We start from the raw sequence: 26,123 nt of genomic DNA, 5'->3' as shown, positions 1-26,123 counted from the left end.
AAATAGAGCTGATACAAAAGAACGGAATCCATATTTCGATTTATCGCCCTTAATATAGTAAAAATCAGCTTAAAGATTCACGGCACCAAAACAAAAGTTTTTTTCTGTAGGCCTGTGTAATATATAACATTGGCCCGTAGAGTAACACATATAGTCCAGAAAGCCACTGCGCATCCGCTAGGAAAAATATTCTAATTCGGATTTTTTGCACAATCTTACTCAAAAAGGACTCCTTTTAACAAATTTGCATGTTGCCAGGACCAAAAGGTGGTGAAAAATTTTTTAAACGTTTTTTTTTTTTTTGTTTTTTTCCTAAAATTATTTTTTTTGCACGGAAAAAAGTTTTTTAGGTTTTTTGAATCATTCCAAATAGAAAAGGTCTTTAGTGATTTTCTCTAAAAATGATAGTTTTTGACATATAAGCGATTAAAAATTGAAAAATTGCGAAATCGGTCATTTTTAACCCTCAAAAACTATGTGAAAACTGAAAATTTAAATGTTGCCAAAGTAGGTAGATAGTCTTTAAACATCGATTGATGAAATCCCGAAGAGTTTTTGCAATACAATATTCAAAACTCCTTTGTTTTTTAATTGCTAATCAAGCGTGCGCGACACTATTTTCCACCGACAGTATGGTGCAAATGAAAGGAATAAATTCGTTATTTCGTTAACCGGCGACTTTAGGGAAAATCCCGAAACAGGTCGATTTTTATTTTTAAGTTATGATATTGTGGCATATATGGTATACTAGTGACGTCATCCATCTGGGCGTGATGACGTAATCTAAGATTTTTTTAAATAAGAATAGGGGTCGTGTGCTAGCTCATTTGAAAGGGTCTTCGATTTTCTATTCAGTAATATAAACATTTATATAATTATTTATACAGGGTGTCCTTCTACTTCTTTTTTTGTCAAATAATTTAATTTAATAAAAATTTTTTGGACACCCTGTATAACTAATTATGTAAATGTTTACATTACTGAATAGAGAATTGAAGACCCTTTCAAATGAGCTAGCACACGACCCCTATTCTCATTTAAAAAAATCTTCGATTACGTCATCACGCCCAGACGGATGACGTCACCAGTATACCATATATGCCACAATATCATAACTTAAAAATAAAAATCGACCTGTTTCGGGTTTTTCCTTGAAGTTGCCGGTTTACGAAATAACGAATTTATTCCTTTCATTTGCACCATACTGTATACACATGCAACGGTGTCGCGCACGCGTGATTAGAAATTAAAAAACAAAGGAGTTTTGAATACTGTATTGCAAAAATCTTTTCTAGATTTTATCAATCGATGTTTAAAGAATATCTACCTACCTTGGCAACATTCAAATTTTAAGTTTTTCACATAGTTTTTGAAGGTTAAAAATGGCCGATTTCGCAATTTTTCAATTTTTAATCGCTTATATGTCAAAAACTATCAACTTTAGAGAAAAGTCACTAAAGACCTTTTCTGTTTGGAATGATTCAGAAAACCTAAAAAAACTTTTTTCCGTGCAAAAAAAATAATTTTAGGAAAAAAACAAAAAAAAAAACGTTTAAAAAATTTTTGACCACCTTTTGGTCCTGGCAACATGCAAATTTGTTAAAAGGAGTCCTTTTTGAGTAAGATTGTGCAAAAAATCCGAATTAGAATATTTTTCCTAGCGGATGCGCAGTGGCTTTCTGGACTAATACGAAAATACGTCTATCGGGGAATGTGTTTAATGTTGCATTCTTGGTAATACATGTAGACTTTGATCTGAGATGTAAATCTTGGCTAGAATTCTTGTCGCTTCCGGAAAAAGCTCACGCAAAAACAAATCTAATTTATCATTCGTTCGAACATAATGTACCTAACTATCTGACTTAATTGTTTTTTTATTTATGTTCCGTGCTGTAAAACATTATTTTAAATTATGCGATTCTTTTATAATCGCCTTCTTACGCAATGTGGTAGAAGTGAAATTTGAAGTATTAATGAACCAATTAGTCTAAATTTCTGTACCGTGTTTAATATGAGCATTTACTTCGATTAATTTTAATATAGACGTTTAGTGACTTAAGTATGGTAGTATACTACTATAAATTAGTTGAAATACATGTATTTGAGTTGAAAATGAAGTGAATTTGTAATTAAAAATTTACTATACCGTATCGTCGAAGTAATTTAGACCAGTGATTCCCAACCGGGGGGCGATTGCCTCCCGGTGGGCGATTTGAGATTTTCAGGGGGGCGATAGAGCGAAGGGGCTATATGGAGGGCGACAGAGAAAAGGGGGCGATAAGGGGAGCGTTTAACATCCAGGAAACGAAAAATGGATAATTAAGAAAAAAAATACAATCGATATTTTCGATCAGATATCCATCGGATAATAAAAAGTAAATATGTATACACATCTCGTCTAGAAACAGAGGGCTATACATCATAATACAATTTAATTCTATAGGTATAGCCGCCTCGCAAATCGGCTAGCAAATTTAAACCGATTATAAGAAAATTTAGTTTGGCCAAATTGTGTGAAGGGAACACGGGAACACTAGAGGGGAAAAAGATAAATATGGCCAAAGCCAAGGGAATAGTCGGATCATTTCCCAACTTGAAATCTTCTTGTGGTGATTCTGAGGATTTTCACCGGCCTTCACCGTCAAACAATGAAAGAAGTTCATCTTCTTGTGCATGTTCTTCTCTTCAAGAGAGCGTGATTGACTTGAAACATTATGTTGAAATTGAAAATCTGTTTCGGTAGTGTTGGGGCAGTGTGGGTATGAAAGATTTTGGCCGCGGATAAAAGAAGTTTATCCAATCTTGTGGAATGCAATCAAATTACTATTACAATTAGCATTCCCCACAACATATCTAGTGGAGAAAGGTTTTAGTTATGTGTTTATATTGGAAAACAAACAAAGAAATAGGCCCGACATAATAGAAAGAGCGGATTTGAGGCTGCTATTAACCAACATTGAGCCTGACATAAACAAATTATGTGAGGGACACCAGACCCAAGGAAGCCATTAACAATTCTTTTAAATATAACCATTTATTATTTTACGAAATGTAAAAATAAATAAAATTTAATGGGGGGGGGCGATTGGAGTATTCACAACTGGTAAAACCTGTCTAAGGGGGCGATCATGGGAAAAAGGTTGGGAACCACTGATTTAGACCATGGAAGTGACGATTTTCCCAAGACGCTCTGTGAGTCTTTGATACGGGTATCTAACAACTTCTTCTTCAAGTTTCATCTTCGTTCCGAAGGTTGGCGATCATCAGAGCTATAAGTATTTTCGAAACTGCTGACCGACACAATTCGTTGTTGCTACAGCTATACCATTCCCTTAGATTCTTTAGCCAGGAGTTTCGTTTTCTTCCTATGGACCTTTTTCCTGCTATCTTCTCCTGCATAATTATTCGAAGCAGTTCATATCTTTCGCCTCTTGTAATGTGCCCAATATTGGAGTTTTCGTTTTTTGATCGTAAATATTACTTCCTTTTCTTGATTCATTCTTCTCAAGACCTCGACGTTTGTGACTCTCTCCGTCCATGATATTCTCAAGATTCTGCGGTACATCCACAGTTCAAATGCCTTTAATTTTTTGGTATCAATTTTTTTCAACGTCCATGACTCCATTCCGTAGAACAGCACAGAAAGTACGTAACATATCATCAGGCGAAGATTCATTTCAAGGCTCAAATCTCTTCCACAGAACACTCTCTTCATTTTAGTGAATATGGATCTGGCTTTTTCTATTCCTATTTTGATTTCTGCTGAGCTATCGTTGTCTTCATTTATAAAAGTGTCTAAATATTTGTATTTGCTAACTTGATCGATAATTTCATTGTGTAAATATAAATTTTGGACATTTCGTGTTGATTTCGATATTACCATAAATTTAGTTTTCTTTATGTTCAAAGATAGTCCATATTATTTGCTGCAGTCTGCTATCTTATTCACCAATATCTGTAGCTCTTCAAGTGTTTCTGCGATCAGAACGGTGTCCTCGGCAAATCTCAGATTGTTTAATCTAACACCATTTATTTTAATACCTATGGATTGCTCAGAGAGTGTTCTATTCATTACGTCTTCGGAATAGAGATTAAACAGGGTTGGTGACAGTATACACCCTTGTCTCACACCTCGCTTTATTTCAATTTCTTCAGTGGTATTATTCTCTACTCTCACTACTGCTTTCTGATTGTAGTATATATTTGCTATTAGTCGGATGTCTCGTTTATCTAAATTCTTTTCTGCCAGGAGTCTGATTAGATGATCATGCCGCCCTTTATCAAAGGCCTTGTTATAATCTATGAAACACATGAATACATTTTGATTTATGTCAAGACATCTTTGAGACAAACGTTCAGTGCAAACAACGCCTCTCTTGTTCCGAGTCCATTTCGGAATCCAAACTGGGTATCATTGATGTCCATTTCCAGTTTTCTGTGTACTCTAGTGTGTATAATTTTCAGGAATATTTTCAGTACATGGCTCATCAAACTGATTGTACGGTAATCACTACATTGTTTGGCATTCATATTTTTTGGTATAATAACAAAGGTGGATAAAAGCCATCCTTGTGGTACTTTTCCTGATGTATAAATGCTATTGAAAAGTTCAACTAAAATGTGGACCGAGTCTTCTTCTATCAGTTTGAGGATTTCCGTTGGTATTTCATCTGGACCTGGGGCTTTACAGTTTTTCAATCTTTTTAGTGCGTACGTTACTTCCTCTTCCGTTATTTCTGGACCTTCGTCTCCTTGTATGTTACTTAGTTTAGATTGTTGTCTATCATCTGAAAAGAGTTCTTCAACATAGTTTTTCCATGTCTTCAACTGTTCTTCTAGTTCTGTTATTATGTTTCCGTTGACATTATATAGGATATTTGGCTGCTTACGTTTTTGTGTACCTGCAAGTTCTTTCACTTTTTTATGTACATTAAAAATATCATGTTTTGCCTGCAATTGCTTTATTTCTTCACATTTTCTTTTATAAAAATCTTCCTTTGCTATTCATCTAACACTGCTATTGATAAATTTGATGATAACTATTATTAGTCTAAGATCCGAATCTAGGCCAACCTTCACCCATCTGCTTTCCGGGTGAAACATTTTTTTACTAAATTTCATACATAGACAAATATGCCTATCAAAATCTTGTCATAATTATCCTTAAAGGGGCGTAGGGTTTGAAATCAACATTTCAAGCACATGTTTGTGATTTTTTTAATTATTGTAAAATTATTTTATTTTTAAATTAAATAAGAATATTCAGTACAATTCATAGAATAATACAAATCAAAACTCAAGAAAAAATATTGAAAAATAAGCCAACGGTGGCATATTTTTAAAGACACCTCGAAAAACAACTGATCTGGCGGGGACATCAGAACTCATCATCGAATCATGCTAAACAAAAAATTCAAAAAGGTTTTATTAGCTTAGCTGTCGAAGTTTTTTAGTTTTTATCAATTTTTTACTTTTTGTTGTCATTCAGAAATCAAAACAACGATTTTTTTTATATTACATAATAACATATTTATTATTGTTAAAAAAAAATAAGCATAAAAAATATCTCGACAGCGTTACCTGATTAAATGCCTAAAGAAAATATATACAAAATTCCAGGTGGATCAATCAAGTAGTTTTAAGTTAGAATGTCTCTCGCCTTCGAAGAAATCAGTTTGAGAAAAACGTGTTTAAAGTATTGTCACTTTTACTTTCAATTTCCTTTCTGTCTGTCAAATCGTAATGTGATGCATACCGGAATATGTTTTTGAATCGCGAATTAATTTACAAAGAGAATGGAAACAGCTGTTGACCGTTACTCACTACGTTCAAGCTAAGCGCGCTGGCGCGAACCTGCTGTAAAACGAGTCGAAGGTAGGGATATAAAACACGCTGTATTTTCGGTAATTTTGCTCCAATGAATTTGAAATTTTCAGAGAGTATTATTGAGGCTATGTCCTTTTAGTTAAAATATTGAAAAAAATCGAAAATTTTAAAGTTTTCAAAGCGCCCTTAATTAAAAAAACTTTGTTTAACAAGTTTCACTCATTTGTAAATGTATCCAAAAAAATGTACCCATCAAATTTTATTAAAACCAAAAGTTTTGGAACTTTTGGTTTTAGACATTTCATGAGGTAACCCTGTCAAAATATTTTTTATTATATGCTTATTTTTTGTTTAACAATAATAAATACGTTCATTTTCACCCTTTTTGCAAAAAAAGTCGTTGCAAATCGTTGTTTTGACCCCTGAGCGATACCAAAAAATCAAAAATCGTTAAAACTAAAAAAAATCGCAACACCATTACTTCGAGAAACTCATAAGCTAATAAAATATTTTTGAATTTTTTGTTTAACATGATCCAAAGATGAGTTCTGATGTCCACCGCAAAATCCATGATTTTTTGAGGTGTCTTTAAAAATTTGTCACTGTTGGCTTATTTTTCTCTATTTTTCGGTATTATTCTATTTTTTTTATACGTTATGAATTTTTGCTAAATATGCTTATTTAATAATTTAAAAAGAAAATGATTCTACCATACTTTCAAAAAAATTCACAAAAATGTGCTTGAAATGTTGCTTTCAAACCCTAGGTACCAAACTAGGTAAAAATTATTAAAAATGGTGGAAAAGAAGTAAAACAAAGAATATGCAAATGAATAGAATGAATATAGATAGGTCCACGAAAAGATATCCGCAGAATGTAACAAGGGATTCATAGTGCCAATACCTAAGCAAGACGATCTTTCTCTGTGTACAAAGTAACAAGCTTTTACATTATTGAATGTCACATATACAATATTATCTACACTTCTAAAAATCAGGCTGCCAGTATATACAGAAAATACCATAATATGTGACTAAATTATAACCAGACCTTTGATTGACTAAAAACGATTACGATACGAAAGTGCTGGACCAAATAAGAACACCAAAAGACTTTTGAAGGTTTAGAAAGAAGATATAGAAATGAAAAGAGAACTATAGAAATATTACTTATAAAGAAAAACAAATGTTAAATATACTCAAAAGAAAAAATGTTAGAATGATTATCAGACCCAAAAGAGTCAACTAAAACGAAATAAGACCATTAATCAATTTTAAGCTAGGTAGGTACATACGTAAGGTAGAAATCTTTGTGAGAATAATAAAAGCGTAGAGGATTAAGAAAAAAAAACTGCAGTTCAAAGAAGATTAACGGACTTAGACACCAAGAGGAGAAAATCTAAAAGAGAGACCCAAGATACGATGATACGACCAAGATGAAAAATATTTAATAATACTGGAAATAAATAATCGGACACAGACACTACTGGCTGGAGCAGCTTGAAGGCAAGTGGTTGACAAGGCCAGAAATTATCAGAACTTGTAAGCAGATGTACCGAATGGAAAAGCCAATGGACTGATCCACCAGGACAAAGAGATCTGAAAAGTTCGTCAGAAGAGCTACAGTTGCTTCAGAAATGTTAGCTGTTAGCTTGTAAATAAACAACACAATGAAAATAAATAATTCTAATATCTGGGTGATGATTAGAGGAGATAGATTACAAATACTCGGATTAATGCAAATAAAGATAAGAGGGGCAAGATGGGGAGTATCATATTCTCTGCTTGGATCTTTCATAAATAATAAACAATAAATAACTTTTTATTAATTTCACGTCTTAAATTTATTATTTGTCAAACACACTATCAATATTATTTAATACACAACTCAAAATATTCCTGAAGCCGTGTCAAATACTTAGTAGTCTATCACTGTTTTGTCACCACATTTTGTTCGATTGAGTGCGTTGTATGACAAAGATAGCGAATGTTAGATTTGGAAAATATCACCGCGGACATGGTGTTAATTTTTTTGGGTCTTGGAAAACTAATAAATATTTTTGAAAACATCAATTGTAGAATAGAAGATTACATCATTACCGAGGGTAGAAAGTCCCTTATAATAAACAAAAAGTTTCTTTTGAACGAGATATTTGAAATTAAAAATCACACTCAATTTTCTCTTCCTTTTCACCCCTGTAACTTATTAATATAAACATTATATAAGTTTTCAGGGACTTTTTACCCTCGGTAATGATGTAATCTTTCGTGCTGCGTTTAAATTTTTTTAAAATACTTATTAGTTGAAGACCAGGATGAAACACAATTTGGCTTCAGAAATGGACTGGGAACCTGGGACGCACTCTTTGAACTAAATCTATTACTGCAGAAATGTCGAGATCAAAGGAAAGACGTCTTTGCTGTATTTATCGACTATGAGAAGGCCTTTGATCGAGTAAAACATCACAAATTAATTAAAATATTAAAGAATAAAGGAGTTGATAGTCAAGATGTACGATTAACTATTTAGATGAGAAATGAGCCACAATTAAATTGCAAAAATAATTGTATTAACGTTTTAAAATAATTTTAAAATAATTTTATTAAACTAAACCCGATTTGGGCTTCTAAACGTTAATAAAATTATTTTTTCAATTTAATTGTGGCGTATTTCCCGTCTAAATAGTTAATCATAAAAATGCCACAAGGAAATAGCTTCAGAACAACATCAAGATGTACGAATCATAGAAAAAGTATACTGGCGTCAAACAGCGACTGCATAAATGGTATAATATTAGACTAATAATAAGGAGAGACCGGTATAATATTCTTCAACTTATTATGATGGGTAAAATCGAAGGACGCAGAGGAATTGGTAGAAAGCAGGCCTCTTGGTTGAAGAATATCCGGGAGTGGACAGGAATAAAGAAAGAAGAACAACTATTTAGAATAGCTCGAAACAGACAGTTTCGCCATGTTAATCGCCAATGTCAAAGGGACTTGATAGGGTACGTTAAGAAAAAGACTTATTAGTTTTCTCAGTATTCGAAAAAAAAAATAAATGCATTTAAATAACTTTGTAGCCGAAAGTTTGAACCTATCTCCTTAATCGTGACTAAATCGTTCCCGTCATGTAACTTTATATCCAGACAGCAATGTATTTTGCATGTCTCTTTTCTTTAAAAAAATTCTCAAAGCTGCATAATATCTAAAATATTTTTCAGCAAACTGAAAAAACTTCTAATAGATTAATGTCAGTTATACATTAATACAGGTCATAGATGAACTGTTCGATGATGAAGAGGAGACCTGGAAAACATAGAACTTACTTCAGAAGAAATAGGTCCAGATATGTATCACAAAAGAAGAAATAGCACATGCATTAAGAACAATGAAGAACGGAAAAAGTCCTGTGCCTGACATGCTTCCTATCGAATTAATAAAAATTATAGATGAACAGCACATTGCTGTTCTAGTTATACTTTTGAACCAAATTTATAGCTCATGCATATTACCCAAAGAATGGTTAACGTCGATCTTTGTGTGTCTCCCCAAAAAGAAAAACGCAAGAGAATGCGCTTGATGTCCCATCAAACCATCAGCTTGATGTACCATGTGCTGAAGTTGCTACTGAAAGTCATCCATAACCGAATATATCATAAACTGGACATAGATTTTAATGATACACAATTTGGGTTTCGCAAAGGCCTAGGAACGCGTGAAGCTCTTTTCTCACTTAATATCCTAATACAAAGGTGCCTAGACGTCAATCAAGATATATATATGTCTGTTTTATTGACTATAATAAAGCTTTCGATAAAGTACGACATGAACAATTAATGAATGTCCTGAAATTAAAGAAGATAGACTACAATGACCTCAGGATCATATCTAATTTATACTATAAGCAGCGAGCAAAAGTACGTGTTAACGAACAGTTGTCAGAGGAAATTGAAATTAGACGTGGGGTGAGATAGGGATGCGTATTGTCGCCAGTTCTCTTTAATGACTACTCGGAAGAGATCCTCAAACCAGCCCTTGAGGGTGAAACAGCTGGAATACAGGTGAACGGAGTTCCCATGAACAACATTAGATATGCGGATGACACTGTCGTCTTAGCCGAAAATATTGAAGATCTTCAGAGACTAGTTAACAGAATAGCGACATATAGCCAAGAATACGGTCTAACAATGAACATCAAGCAAAATTTATGAGAATATCTAAAACTCAAAGAAATAACGAGAATCTCCTCATAAACGTAACCAACGTCGAACGAGTAGACCAATATGCATATCTTGGAACAATTATCAACTCCAGAAATGATTATTTCCAGGAGATTAAAATTAGAATAGAAAAGTCTAGAGCGAATTTTAACAAAATGAGAAAAGTGCTCTGCACAAGAGATCTTAGTTTAGAGCTAAGAGTAAGGTTGGCTAGGTGCTACGTTTTCTCGACTCTGTTGCGGCATCAATGAAAAAACTGAAATCATTCGAGATGTGGGTACCAAAAGAATTCTAAAAATATCATGGACAGAACACGTCACAAACAAAGAGGTTCTTAGAAAGATGAATAAAGAAATGGAAGTCTTAAATACAATCAAAACCAGAAAATTGGAATATCTCGGACATATATTACACGTGGAGAGAGATACAGCTTGCTCCAAGTCATCAAGGTAAAAATCAATTCAAATCAATTAAAAAAAAAACTGGCACTTGATTTAGTGAAACCGCAAAAGGAAAGTTGTTTGGAATGTTCGATGTGAACTTCCCGAAACTATTTGCAATGTACTAAAAATACATAATCCAATAAAAGTACCAACATGACCGGTTGCTACCACAGGTAGATGTCCATTTAGTCCCAGAAGCGAAGTTTACAATTCCAGAGTTAGCTGTGCCATATGAAAAAAATAATGTGTGTGTGTACTTTATACGCACGTAAGAAGTGATACTTCCATTATACGATTTCAAGGAAATCAATATATTTACTTTAAACAGTTTTTTGTATTGTATTTAAATATTAAACTAATTTTAGAAAGAACTAAAAGAATACCAAAAATAAAAAAAGGATATGAATTGTTCCGGATTTGAACGCAGGATCTCTCGATCTCTAGGCGAGTGCTCTACCGATGAGCTACCACCGTTGTGTATAATATAACACTTATATATTATCTTACTCCCGAAGAAGACAAATCCAAAGACACACAAATTATAATAAATATATTTACTAAAAACACTAATATATTTTTTTCATACCTTACTTGCGCTGATACATACATAACTTGAATGATTAGCAACGAACTCCATACTGTCCGTGTGCGCATGCGCCCAGAATAATAAAAATTTACTCTCAATCGCGCCTAAAGAAGTATAACTCCAAAAATTCATTTGTTTGCATAACAAAAAAAATATGCCCAACTTGTGGATAATAATATAATAAAATATTTTGGTATACAAAATAGACTCTTAACATGTTATCCTTACGATTGTTTTTGTCATACGTTCTATAATATACATATATAAATATTTTTAGGTCGATTTTATTTGGGGTACCTCCGTACCCCATGTATCAGATTGAGTTCAGAAAATAAGTGTAGCAATCCAGGGTTAATATTGATGAAAATCGAAAATAACATTTTTAGCGTCGCGTATAAGTGTTGAGAAATTATTTAAAGATATGTACATACAATCATAAAAATACAGCAAATAGACAGCAGTCAACAATAAAAAACAGTCACTAAATCGCTACTTTTTACCCTCGCATTACTCTTTTACGCCTCTAGGTTCATGAACCTCAAAAAACCCTTTAAATTACTCAGACTAACAGACTTTTGTTTTAGTGAGTTGAAAGGAAACGGCAACAAAAGACATTCCTTGCAAATGGCACCTATTATTCTAATTTTTGGTGTAAATTTTACAAAATGAGAATGCCACATTAATCTATTAAAAGTTTTTCAGTCTGCTGAAAAATATTTCAGATATTATGCAGCTTTAAGAATTTTTTAAAAGAAAAAAGACATGTAAAAGACATTGAAAGTTAAAAGAAAGTTACCTGACGGGAATAATTTAGTCACGATTAAGGGGATAGGCGCAAACTTTCGGCTCCAAAGCTATTTAAATGCATTCATTTTTTTTTCGAATACTGAGAAAACTAATAAGTATTTTTGAAAAATTTAAACGCAGAGCGAAAGATTACGAGGGTAAAAAGTCCCTGAAAACTTCTGTAATGTTTATCTTAATAAGTTGCAGGGGTGAAAATGAAGAGAAAATTGAGTGTGATTTTTAATTTCAAATATCTCGTTGAAAAGAAACTTTTTATTTATTCTAAGGCTACGGCTCCACGGGTGCAAAATTGACGCTAGCAGTAGCGGTAAAATTACGGCAGCAGCACAGCTGTAAAATCTTGGCTCCACGAGAACGACAATTTACAACATGCATAGCGCCGCATATTCGTTTGTAGTGGCTCCATGCAGGGTCGGCGATAACGGGGTTGCAATGGATGCACTGCAGGCGGGCGCTCCTATTTGAGGGGCTCCAAAATGAGCTTTTTCTGTATACATGTTAAACAAAATATTGTACTAATTAAAAAAAAACCGAAGGGCGTCTATGCTAATTTTGCAGACGGGACCTTATGCCCTGGCGCCGGGACCGACTCCACGAGCTTCAGTATGACGCGGCTACGCTCTGCGGCCAGTGGTATCTTCTTGTGCGTATTCATACCGATAATAATAATATAGTACTTATGGATAATCTATCATTTCAACAAAAAGTTGCTTTGATATTTAGTTCAGAGAAATAAGGGAAAAAAATATCGTGTTGGTGACACAACCCCCTCCAGGCCGAAACCAAATTTTTCGAGTAATATGGTCATCTACAATATTAACCTATATGTTTCCTGCAGCCGATTTTGATGATATACATAGTTATAAACAAATGAAAATCAAAAAACGGTAAATTTTCGCTTTTTTCGTCTATTACTAAAAAATTGGGCATTTTAAACAAATTTGAGAGTAATAAACTCATAAACCGTATAAAAAACTTCAATATGGCGTTCGCTGAATATGTCTATGTCTATCCTTATTGGTTGCTTAGAAAATTGCCAAATAAATCATAAATTTTGAGTTTTTATAAATATTCATAACTCATGTAAAAATTAACTTAGAACCTTCTTATTACACGGAATGCTGAGACTTATGGTGCTTAAATCATAACCTAAATTTCAAAGTAATTGGTCAAATAGTTTAAAAGTTATGTAATTTGTTTATCCAAAATTAATTTTTTTTGCAACACTGTAAGTCAGAAAATGATGAAGTTAGAGTAATATTTTGGATAGTTTATGAAAGAAGAAAATTTACAGTATTTATTTAATTTAAAAAAAATGACAAAAAATAATTATAAATATTGCAAAATAATTTTGCAAAAACATGTGAATTAAAAAAATGGGGGGGCTAACTTTGTCCCTAAATGTCCTAGAACAGTTGTTTTTCTTTCTAAATTTGTATAAAAATTCAGTCTTTCTAAATGTGAAAAAATAATTTTTCTACGGGTAACGGTTAAAAAGTTATTCTAATTGTTTATAAGTAAGCAAAAAATCGACATGTTTTTGCAAAATAATTTTACACTGTTTAAAATTATTTTTTGTCATTTATTTTTAATTAAGGTAATAGTATAAATGTTCTTCTTTCATAAACTGTCTGAAGTATTATTGTAACCTTGTAATTTTCTGACTTATAGTGTTGCAAAAAAAATAAATTTGGGATAAACAAATTAAATAACTTTTGAACTATTTGACCAATTGCTCTGAAATTTAAAATATAATTTAAGTACAAGAAGTCTCGGCATTCCGTGTAATAAGAAGATTCTAAGTTAATTTTTACCAAAGTTATGAATATTTATAAAAACTCAAAATTTATTATTTATTTTGCAATTTTCTAAGCAACCAATAAGGATGGACATATACAGCGAATGCCATATTGAAATTTTTTATACGATTTATGAGTTTCTTACTCTCAAATTTGTTTAAAGTGCTTAACTTTTTGCTAATAGACGAAAAAAGCGATAATTTACCGTTTTCCGATCTTCATTTGTTTATAACTATGTATATCATCAAAATCGGCTGCAGGAAACATATAGGTTAATAATATAGATGTCCATACTACTCAAAAAATTTGGTTTCGGCCTGGAGGGGGATGTGTCACGAGAAAAATCTTATTTCTCTGGACTAATTGGCATTGCGCCATCGACGGAGGCTTAAAAAGCAATGAAAATGGTGGATTCATCCTTTACTAGTATGTACATAGAAAGACAGAGGGAAAATTTGTTCTTTTACAGAACAAACTAAAAGAATATCCTGATAAGTTATAGCAAATAATATCCTATTACAGCATCAATGTTTAGAACTTTACGCGATCCTTCTTCAGGTGACAGGCATAAATTTGATTTTTTAAATGGGAACACATGTGACACCTCATTTAAAAGCTTTTGAAATACTGATTACAAAAATGTATAATACTTTAATCCTTTTTGAAAACGTAGGTGCAAAATTTTGATCGAATTCTTTTTAAATGCATTCATTTTTTTTGAATCCTAAGAAGACTAATAAGTATTTTTGAAAAATTTAAACGCAGAATTAACTATTACAGTATTATCGAGGGTCAAAAGCCCCGGAGAACTTCTACACTGTTTATTTTAATAAGTCACAGGGGTGAAAAAAGAGAAAATATAGTCTGATTTTTAATTTCAAATATATCATTTAAATGAAACTTCTTGTTTATTCTAAGGAATTTCAGCCCTTCGTATTAATGTAGTCTTTCATTCTGCGTTTAAATTTTTTAAAAATACTTATTGGTTTTCTCAGGATTTGAAAAAAATGAATGCGTTTAAAAAGACTTCGATCGAAATTTTGCGCCTACGGTCTCATATACTATTAAAGTATTATCCATTTTTGTAATCATTATTTCAAAAGCTCTTAAATGAGGTGTCACATGATGTACTTTCCCATTTAAAAAAATCAAAGTTATGCCTGTCACTTGAAGAGGGATCGCGTAAAGTTCGAAACATTTATACTATAATATACTATGATTATTTTAAAAATCGACCTGTCCCAGCGTTTTGCTTATGTGCTAAAATAAATAAGTTAATAAGGGAGTACCACTTATTCCAGCGCACTGTATGTATTACATTTTATATATATATATATATATATATATATATATATATATATATATATATATATATATATATATATATATATATATATCGGTTTTAAAACGTTCTCCTACGTCTTCCGATGCCTAATAGCCATTCACTTCGGTCCATCCAAAGGTCTTCATCGAATTCTCTTTCTCTCATTTCTCGATTTATGCCTTCTCTCCAACTAAGGCGGGGTCTTCCTCTTTTTCGTCTACCATGAGGGGTCCACGTTAGGATTTGTTTCGGGAGTCGTTCTTTGGACATTCTTTGTACGTGTCCATACCATCTAAGCTGTTTGGTACTAATGTCATCTACTATTGTGTGTTTCACATTCATTATTTCCCTAATTCTGTTGTTGGTTACCCTTTCTAATCTTGATTTTCCTGCTAAGCGCCTCCAGAAATCCATTTCTGTTGCTTCAAGTTTTCTCTTGTATCTTTCTTTTATTTGCCATACTTCACTGTTGTAAGTGATTATACTCTTAACAATTGTATTGTATATTCTATGTTTGTTGTTGTTTGATATTGACTGGTCCCACAGGATGCTATTGAGAAGGGTAATTGCTTTTCTTCCCTGGTTGTTTCTTTCTTCTATCGTCCGGTCTACGTTTCCTTCTTGTGTGATGGCCATACCCAGGTATTTATATGCGTCGCAATGTTTAATAATTTCGCCATTCCCCAGTGTAAGGTCCTGCTGTGTCCCACCGATACACATATATTCGGTCTTCTTTATGTTTATTTCCAAACTACCTTTTTTGTACTCCTCTATTAATTTCCTTGTCATATATTCTATATCATCGTAGTCTTGCGCTAGTACAAGTTGGTCGTCTGCAAATGACAAAGTGTATATTGTACTGTTGTTGATCGGTAATCCCATGTTTTTGCATTTGCGTTTCCAAAGTTTTAGAGTTTGCTCGAGGTAGATCTTAAATAATGTCGGTGAAAGGCAGCACCCTTGTTTTAGGCCTCTGCTAATTTGGAATCCTCTCGATAGCCTGCTTCCAACTTTCACCCTTGCTGCAGTTTTGGTATACAATTGTTTCGTCGCTGTTATTAAATTTGCGCTTATATTGGTTTTCTCTAATGCTTCCCATAGTTTGTTTTGTGGGATGCTATCATACATGCTATAATACATTTTATATTTGATTATCATAAATGCATAACCAATAAAATACTTACAAATTAAAAGCTATTACAAGGTAATTAGAAGGATTACGATGCCCGGGATTCAATTCAACCATCTAAATATTTTGACCCTTCTTAATTTAGATATATGGGACTCAATTTACCTACGCCCCTGTAAATTACTGTAAAAATAGGTCTGGACTTATCCATCTGCGACTTGACCTTGACGATGCGTCTTTTACCGATCTTGAGCGACAGTTTACAGCATCGTGGAGCCGCTCAGTATTATCGCTGTTGGTTTCATTTATCACTCTTCATTTTACCGCTACTGCTAGCGTCAATTTGCGCCCGTAGAGCCGTAGCCTAAGGGACTTTCTACCCTCGTAGATTACCCTCTACCCTCGTAGATTACGTAATTACGTAATCTTTTATTCTGCATTTAATGTTTTCAAAAATATTTATTAGTTTTTTCAGGACCCAAAAAAAAATTAACACCACGTCCGCGGTGATATTTTCCAAATCTAACATTCGCTATCTTTGTCATACAACGCACTCAGTCGAACAAAATGTGGTGACAAAACAGTACTACTAAATATTTGACACGGCTTCAGAAATATTTTGAGTTGTGTATTAAATAATATTGATAAATAATTGATTTAAGACGTGAAACTAATAAAAAGTTATCTATTGTTTATTATTTATTGAAGATCCAAGCAGAGAATACACCAGGATATATTCTGTGATCCAAGTATTTTGTTGTTAAAGATGTTCAAAATTGTAAGCGTTCCATAGTAACAATATATTATTAAAAATATAACTTTATCACGTTTCCTTTCTTCTCGATTAAGTATTAGTTTTTATTGTATAGTTTGTAAATTATTGTAATCACTGAATACATAGTTAGTGAAAAAATAATCATATTAATTAACTGAATTAATAATTTAAGCGATTATACAACTAACGATTATCCAAGAACATTCAAAAGCCATCTTTGACAATGTCATTGTCAAATAATGTTTACATCTCCATACTAGTGAGAATTTTACTACACGTAATTTGCCGTGTAAAGAATGAAAAAGTAGGGATAGCCGTAGTAAAATATTTGCGCCAACGCTCTTAAGAAAAGGAAACTTTTTGAAATCTGAATAATTATTCAAGTTCTAATTGGTTTATAAAGCAAATTACTGCTTACTGTCTTTATTATCAAGATGAGTACCCATTTTAAGATGACGGAAATATATTATCTTAAAACAAATACTAAGGAGATTGGACTACAAATAGATCTAAAATAAACAAAAACACTAACAAGGACAAGGACAATAGTAACGTAAAATGGAAACCAAATTAAAATAAAGAACAATAAAAAGGAACCACAGTAAAGGCAGTTCTAATAAAAAAAGAAGAAACATATGTCAACTGATGGTGGCGGCCCCTGAATCGAAATAAATCTCATTCTGTCTTTCCTTATTTCAGTTTACTCAGGTTTGAGTAGTAAGGAAGCAAAATTTTGTTTGATTTTTATTGGTCTTTGAATCGGTCTGTTTGTTTTAAAAATTGTAAAAACCTCAGATTATAGATTGTTACCAAGAATTCTGCATTCCGACCAATTTTTTCTTTTGTTTCAATAAAAAGCTTCACATATTTAGAAGCCTAACTCGATACGTAGGAAACAGAAGAAGATAAAATTTAAAACACAATAAAAATGTGTACAGAGCTTGTTTCTTATTAACTCAAATATTTTACTCTAAAACCGTTCACCGGAAGTCGCACATCAAGATATAAAAATCATTATTTTGATTAATAGTAATGTTATGTAAAGAGATATGGATGAGACGCAGCTGAGACAAAGTGCATGCTGCGACTCCTGACAGTTCAGATACACTTCAGATGTAGAATCAGCCAATATGCAAACGAAAATCAACCACGAAAAGAAATTATTGATCTGGGAAAAGAGATAAAGGGGAAGCTAACTGAATATGAAGGAAATGAAGAGAGAACACTAGAAGACCAGTCGAACCTAATATGTAGAAACACATTAACTGTAGCAAAATCGATACTAGGAACTAAAGAAAGGAGAGCTGACCAACGGTTTGGTGATGAGTGTTAGGCGGCAATTGAAGAATGAAATGAAGCACGTAAACGAGCACATATTTTACTAGACGAACTAGAGAGACAAAAATGGCATTTGATAACAAAAGACGAATAGCCTTAGCAGTGCATGCAACAGTTTGGATCCCAAATAAGAAGACAAATTACATTGCTTTCAACACGAGAATGTTGAGTATATCCAACTTCTTAATTGTCTTGAGACTTTTAATCAAATCTGTGCTGAGGAAATATTGATCTGATAAAGTCGAGGTTAAAAGCCTTTAAAAGTATTGAGTCTTTTAAATCAATTAAGTAAAAAAGCGGAAAGCAGAGAAACGTGAGTGATAGTGCATGTTGAATTTGTGTAATAAATTGCAAAGAGGTACTACTGAGCAGTGGCGGCTCGTCAGGGTCGGCAGGGTCGGCAGTGCCGACCCACACATTTATGGACACATTATAGATTTTTTAAATATTTGATTTAATCGGAGTTGATGATATTCGTTTCTGTGAAATAAAAAATATATCTGTGAGATAATACAGACTAAATTTTATTCATTGTTTTTAAAAGAATTCGATCCCGATACGTTAGTTAAGTGATCCCTGTGCGCTGTGCGTAAGAGACTTTTCAAATTAATGATCCTATAGCCATGCACCCGCACCCGATTGCGATTGTGTGAATTCTTATTATAAAGCCCGGCTCGGCATGCCGTCCCCAGATAGAAGATTTGCTTATAATAAGGAGCTATGGAATATTAGCCGATAGGCAACCAATTATACATTCCCCGTATTTATTTGAATGGCAAGTACGGCAGCGGGTACCTCTGCCGAGCGTTGAGAAAGGCACGTACGTAGCGTATTGCCTTGCTAGCGCGCCTGGGATTTACGTCGTTTAATTATTATTGATATTGTAATTCTTTTAAGTTGTTAGGAATTACCATGGGATGTACCGGACAGGATGCATCGGAGCATTCGTTAAATCAAGTTAATTATAGAGAACAAATAAAATTTTACTCGAAGAATATAGCAGCGTATCTAAAACAGCACAGAATGAAAGAATCAATTAGTAGTTACATTTTGATCCTTTTCGGTAGAAGTAGACGAAACTACTGATAGAGGTAACATGTCATTCACAAGTATCAATAATTGTTTTTCGATATGCGTTACGTCTAATATTTATGAGAGGTTGTTAGGTTTTCAGACGTGAGTAGAAGCCATAAGACAGAATATATTTTTGGTGTTTTAATTTAAAGGACAGATTCAAATTTTTTGATATCAAAAATAAATTGGTAAGGCAAATTTATGACGGGGCTGTCTTGATGTCCAGTGAATTGTATGGTCTCCGGACAAACGTTAAAACAATTGCACCAGGCAAAACTATTATTTACTCACTGTTATAAGTCATTGACCTCTTTGACTATTCAAAATTTAAAAGTTACGCCAAAGAATTTTCAAAATATCTATTAGACAAGTTCATTAAAAATTATCATTTTTTAATCAAATAAAATAAGAAAATGGATTAACAGTTTTATATTCTGATCCAAATATTTTCAGAAGGTGGAATAAGTTACAGACTATGTATAATTGTATATACTGCAATTCATTAGGTACAACAAACTGTTCCCGAAATTAATAAATTATTGTGCTCAAATGTGGGCAAATTCTGTCTCAAATGAACGGGATTTCTCTTGTCTCAAAAGAGTCAAAACTTATTGTCGAAACACCATGGAGAGAATGTCAAACTTGTCTCAAATGTCGATAGAAAAAAACTTTTAAAATCCCTCCAAAACAATAATAAATTTTACAATTACGTTATAACCCATTTTGCTACTTCGAAACAACATAGACTAGAGTTAATTTATAAACAGGTATAGTTTCTAAATTTATAGGAAAAAAACAAAAAAAACAAAAAAAAAATAAAAAAAACAAAAACCAAAGATCTCCTATGAAATTGAAGTCTTTGGAGACAAAGCCTTGCCGACCCTGTCCCTAAAGCCACGAGCCGCCACTGCTACTGAGGCTGTGGTTAGTTTCTTAGTAGTAAAGTAGGTTTTTAGAAAAATTGCTTATATGTATATATCAACGCTGATCAGATGGTAAAGTTATAAATATATTTTGCTATTTTGCTAATAATTTAAGATTTTTAATCAAACATTTAAAAACTGGAACAAGAAATGTAGACAGATGGGGTAAAAATTGAAGACAACTACGTATATTCATAGTCTGTTGTTTGCCTATAATCAAGTAATTTTAGCAGAAGACAAAGACAAATTTTATCTACATGATAAAAAAGCTGGGAGAAGAATTTATAAGTTTGAATTTGAAAATTAATGATGATAGAACGCAATACATGGTCATTGTAAACACTAATCAGATGAAACAGATATCATAAATAAAAATAAGAAAATAAGGACAATACCACGACAATAAAATTAAACTCGATTATACCCCCTCTGTGTCTCAGTAGTAAGAGCGCCTACCTTTGGATCAAAAGATCCGAATGGTCGTGAGTTCGAATCTCACCAGGGTAGAGAATTTTTCGTTTATTATAAATTAATAGATGAAAATAATTTCTATCCTTGTGGGATCTGTACTCACCGGAGGGACCGCAGACATTCGTATACAATTAGCGTCTCTTTGCAAAGACAATGACGTCGACTTTGCAAAGTAACAAGACACTTACTTAACACACACACTACACATTACACTAGGTACCTAACTGGAAAAATCCATACAGTACCATCACCATGCCAATGGCCATTAGTTGTTGAGGCATTAGCTAAATAAAAAAAAACCGATTATATGGATCGACGATATTACAAGCAAAACTAAAGACGAAATCTTTAACACAATAGTTAGGCGACGCAACGAAGCATTAAACCTATAAATTTTGTGCAGTAAGATGAATCATCATGCAACTTTTTGCATTCGATTCGAGAGAGTGTCAGGCAATTTTGTGAACTAAATTGATCTCCGGCAAAAATTTTTGTGTGCATAAGAAAATGCAATTTCAAAGTGCATCTCGAAGAGATGGAATATGAAAAATTTAGAACTCAGGAAATATTAACGGAAATGAGTTCAATTTTTATACTTGGGATTTTGGAGGTCACTGAACACGAATTTCATGACGACGATGGTCTCCGAGTACCTGGTGCCCAGGATGGAACTCGTTGCCTGGGACGATCGAATAATTTGCGGGACGATTGAATAATTCGCGAAATGAAGATTGGATCGAAAACTGAAAAATATTTAAAAATCTCATACAGAAGTAAAAACTTTAAGTTGTATACTGGTATAAAATCGTTTATTAAAAAACTTCATAAAATGTCATCAAAATGGATTGCAAAACGCTTTCATTCTAATTCAGAACATCTTCAGTGCATACTGCTGAGTAATTGGAAGTAGCACACTATTTAAATTGGTAACATCATGATATATGGTTTACATAATATAGTTTAAGAAATATGGTGACTACAAGACGATGTTAGTAGATTAAATTAAATACGTGCTCTAAGGGCAACATGTTTCCCTGCTCGAAAATACTAGGTTCTTGCCAGTTCAATGGGCACAGACCAACTGAGACCAACTGAGTTGGGTGGGGGGATAACTTTAAAATATTAAATGGAAACCCCCATTGGTTATTATAGATTTGTATTGCTCACGTAAAAATAAACCTTGTATTCGAGACATTTTTGAAATCGTTGAACCTATACTATGCAATGAACAATAAATTCATAAATAAAAATGAAATAACAAGTGTGTGTGTGTTCAAGTCAATATATAGGCCTGTATTAACCTTTCGTTGCGAGCCGTAGGTTCTAACAAAACGACAAAAGAGTAAAATACACACAGTAGAATTGAAATACCTGACACAAGTCCGAGGAGTTACCAAAAGAAATAGACTACGAAATACACAAATTAAGAAAAGTTTTGGAAATAGAGTCACACTTGTACTATATAGAAAGAAGACAACTCAGTTGGAGGGGTCACCTTCAGATAATGGAAAACACAAAATCGATGAAAGAAATTTGGCAGGCAAAGCAAAGAAAGCAAAAAGGTAGTCCACGAAAAGCATGCGATAGAACAATAGGAAACATATTCGAAATAAGGGGAGCAACATTCACATAAGCAAGGACGAAGGCCAGAAATAAGAAGGAATGGGTCAAATTTGTACATAATTTAAATATATAGCAGAATTTTAGTTAATATTAAGATTTAATTTGATATTAATATTGAGTTGGTTTTGTATTGTATTATAATGTATTGTCGCCCTACGGCACTATGTGATGAGGATGGGAGAGGATTTTTAAAAAAATGTTGTATATGAATTAAAATAATTTAGCGCCTTCTATTGAACACTTAATAGTCGAGGAAATGAAGCATTTTGGCTCGCAATTTTTTCGTCCAGCATGGATTTACTTGAAATTTTCACAGAAGGTAGGGAATAGTCCAAGGATCATTTTCTATATCATGCTGCTGTACGCTAAAACCTTGGGGGTAGTTGCCACCCCATCTCGGGGGTGGGAATTTTTTATTACATTTTAACCATGTAAATCGATGTAAAAAGTGATTTTAAGAAAAAAATATTTTTTACATTTTCTTCGTAAAACTAATATTTTTCGACGTAGAATGAAGTAAACACTTCTGTTGTATATAGGTATATTATAATAATAATATACCTATATACAACAGAAGTGTTTACTTCATTCTACGTTGTCTTAACAAAGGTATACAGCCAACTACAGGGTTTACCCTTTTAAAGTTTTAATATTTTTCGAGTTACTCGTGGTTGAAAGTAACAGTTTTTCGACGCAAAAATCGACTTTTTTAGAGGGTTTTTTGAGAATAACTCGAAAAATATGCATTTCATCAAAAAAACTGTAGATATCAAAATTGTATCTTTTAGTAACATAAACGAAACTATTTTTCTATAATATTTTTACGACCAATACAAACCGAGATACGGCATGTCAAAGGTTAGCTTTTTTCGTCAAATGCATAATTTGAAATAATCAAGGGCAAATAACGGGAAAACTTTGCATTTTTCCAGGAAACTTACATAATGTTTTTTCAATCATACAATAAGATCTTTCAAAAAAATAATAAAAAGTTTCTAGCATAAAAATTGAGCAACTTATGACCAAAATAGTCGGTACCTATTTTTTTCTACGAAAAAACAGTGAAAACAACCCCCTAACTACCCTTGTAACTAAAAGTTGGTCTTCGCCTTTCTGTAATTACTTTTATATTTATATTATCAATACACCCAAGAAGTTTGTCCTATTTAAAAGGCCTAATTTTAGAAAAATTGGAGTTTAAAGGAAAATTAATTTTTTACAATTTTGCATTTTTTATCATCTTCTTCAAAATATCTCCGAAAATATTGGAGACACAAAAGATATGATAGACTACTAAATTGTAGATTTTTTAATAGCTAAAATTTCCTTATGCACAGATTTTCATTACAGTGAACAGTTAGCGAGATATAGCTGTTTAAAACATCTATTTACGAGCAAACATCCTCTAATTCGAGCCCTTTAAACCCACCTCACTTAAAAATTAAGGGATCTAACGGAATTTAATTTACACAATCTTATTACTCTTCAAAAATCCTACAAAACTGTTACTGAAAAAACTTTTTATCGCCAAAAATGAAGGAGCTATGTTTATAAAACTATTTTTTTTTCGAAAAATTCGAATAGTCTCCTTAGAGAGCATTTTCAATGTACCTATATAATGCCACAGAGCCGGTTCCTATACTAGATCACTAAAAAACTATTTGTATGTGTATTTTTATATATTTGTAAATTCGTATTTTTGTGCAAATAAATGTTTTTGTAATTCTTTAATTCTACTTTTTTTTCTGTATAGATCTATTAAATTGTCTACTTATAAAAATTGCAATGTTATTAAGGGTGGTTTTTAAGAGTTGAAATATTATGATATTATATCCTAAAACATAAAACAATCATTATTTAACCAGTCAAAACCAAATTTTACCTATATTAAAGTTTACAATATTTTTATAAAATTTTTGACAATAAGGGTAGTTTACACCCCTAAAAATAATCAACGCCCTTGAGTATGATATAGAATATGAAGTACAGGGTAAGATGACCCTAACCCCAAATTTTTATGTAAATTGATGCAAGCCGAAATTATTCTTTTGGGATAAGTAAACTTGTCATATATAGCTCCAACAAGGGTGGTTTTAAGGGTTGAAATACCGTGATATTATATCTCAAAGCACAAAACAATCATTATGTAACTAATAAGAAGCAAATGTTGACAATATTAAAGTTTAAAATGTTATTTTATAATTTTCTACAATTAGGGGTGGTTTTCACCCTTAAAAAACCAAAAGCGTACAACGGCTCAATATAGAAAATGAACTAGAGGGTGAAATGAACCTAATCCCAAATTTTTGTACAAATCGATGCTGGACGAAAAAATTGCGAGGTTTTGCCATTTTTCCAGCTTCATTTCCTCGACTATAATAGCATACAGTAGCGATCAACAGATAGCAACAAACGCGGTCCAAGATTGCGGCTGTAATTGTGAATATTTTGTCGAGATATTTGGCAGGCATATTCGTGATATAATAAAGAATGGCGGTACAGAGCCCACTTTCAGAAATATGTTAGTATGTGGAAATTACTCTATAGCTAAATAAAATATTGCAAAAACGAGCCTGTACCGTCATTAAGAAAGACAAAAAATACACTTTCTTCAAATAAACTTTTTTTGTGTCATACTAAAAATCGATTTTTTATAACAAGAAATCGAACGTGACTGACACGGCAACATTTCGCGCCTATGAGTATAAAAATTATTATTTTTGATAGTATAAATGTCACTGTCAGTGTCGAATTAACAACGCACTGTTGCCTCACTATTGAAAGTTTACAGAACTTTCAAAAAACAAAAATATTGATGACGCGCTACTGTTTACTCTTAATTACATAACTGAATGAAGAAAAAATAATAAATTGATAACACTAACCACAAGGCTCCTGTAATTGGGCATCCTTAAAAGAGGAGCCTCCACGGGCTAAATCTGCAGTTATTCACTAAGAAACTAAATACAAACTATTTAGATAAGAACTAAGTGTCTATATATGCTTTCTTCGTTTGGTCGATGCAAGTGGGGTCCCTCTGCGAATTACTTTCTCCGACACCCTCACTCGCTTCATCGAGATGTTGCTTAAGACAAGGCCAAGGTACAAGACTTCTTCTGATGCTTCGGCCGTGGTGAAAACGGTGCGTGTCTATAGCCGTGATTATCGCTATTACAGTAGCGCATAACGAAGAAATCATAAAAAATACCAATAAAGCATACCAATTAAGTGTAATTATGAATCGTAGATATTTTGTTAGTTTGTTAACGAACCAAATAATAGAATGAAGTAATGTTTTTAAATTAATTATTAAATATTAATTATTTACGTGCATTTCTAACTTTTAACTACTTAAAAATACACTGCTGAAAAAAACTTGAGATATTCGAGACTAATAAATCTATAATTGGTGTCGTTGCAGATGCGGTCGTAGCATTTGCGATCACGGCTATTATCGTTGCATTTGCGGTCATACAAAAATATGTTGATTTTATCGTTGCATGTGCGGTCATTGCCTAATAAACAAATAAAATTTTTACCTTTTTCTACCACTATCACATGAATAATTCTATAACCAAATTTTTGTAAGATTTAAATAATATTTACTATAGACGTTGATAAGAGGAGAAAATGCTTACTAATAATTTTATTACGGCAAAAAGTATTTTGATATAAAAAAACATGCTTCTTTTGAAAGTTTAGTGAGATTGTGTGCACTATTTAAAAAAAAATTAAGATAGTTGATTTAATAAACCTTAGTGTCACATAAATAAAATATTAGCG

The 26,123-nt window shown here is 32.6% G+C and overlaps 1 protein-coding gene across 1 annotated transcript in view; it reads right to left on the bottom strand.

Annotated features, from left to right (window-relative positions):
- The window catches only part of LOC114340003 (uncharacterized), a 118,247-nt gene extending 92,906 nt beyond the window's left edge, over positions 1-25,341 (bottom strand). Inside the window, exon 1 of the mRNA XM_028290709.2 lies at positions 25,226-25,341. Within this exon, the coding sequence (XP_028146510.1) occupies positions 25,226-25,249 (24 nt within the window). The 5' untranslated portion in view covers positions 25,250-25,341. The remainder of the gene's footprint in view (positions 1-25,225) is intronic.
- Positions 25,342-26,123: the final 782 nt, after the last annotated feature.

This window comes from Diabrotica virgifera, chromosome 2, assembly GCF_917563875.1.
Source record: "Diabrotica virgifera virgifera chromosome 2, PGI_DIABVI_V3a".
Classification (NCBI taxonomy): Eukaryota; Metazoa; Arthropoda; class Insecta; order Coleoptera; family Chrysomelidae; genus Diabrotica; species Diabrotica virgifera.
This window is presented reverse-complemented; position numbering and strand designations above follow the sequence as displayed.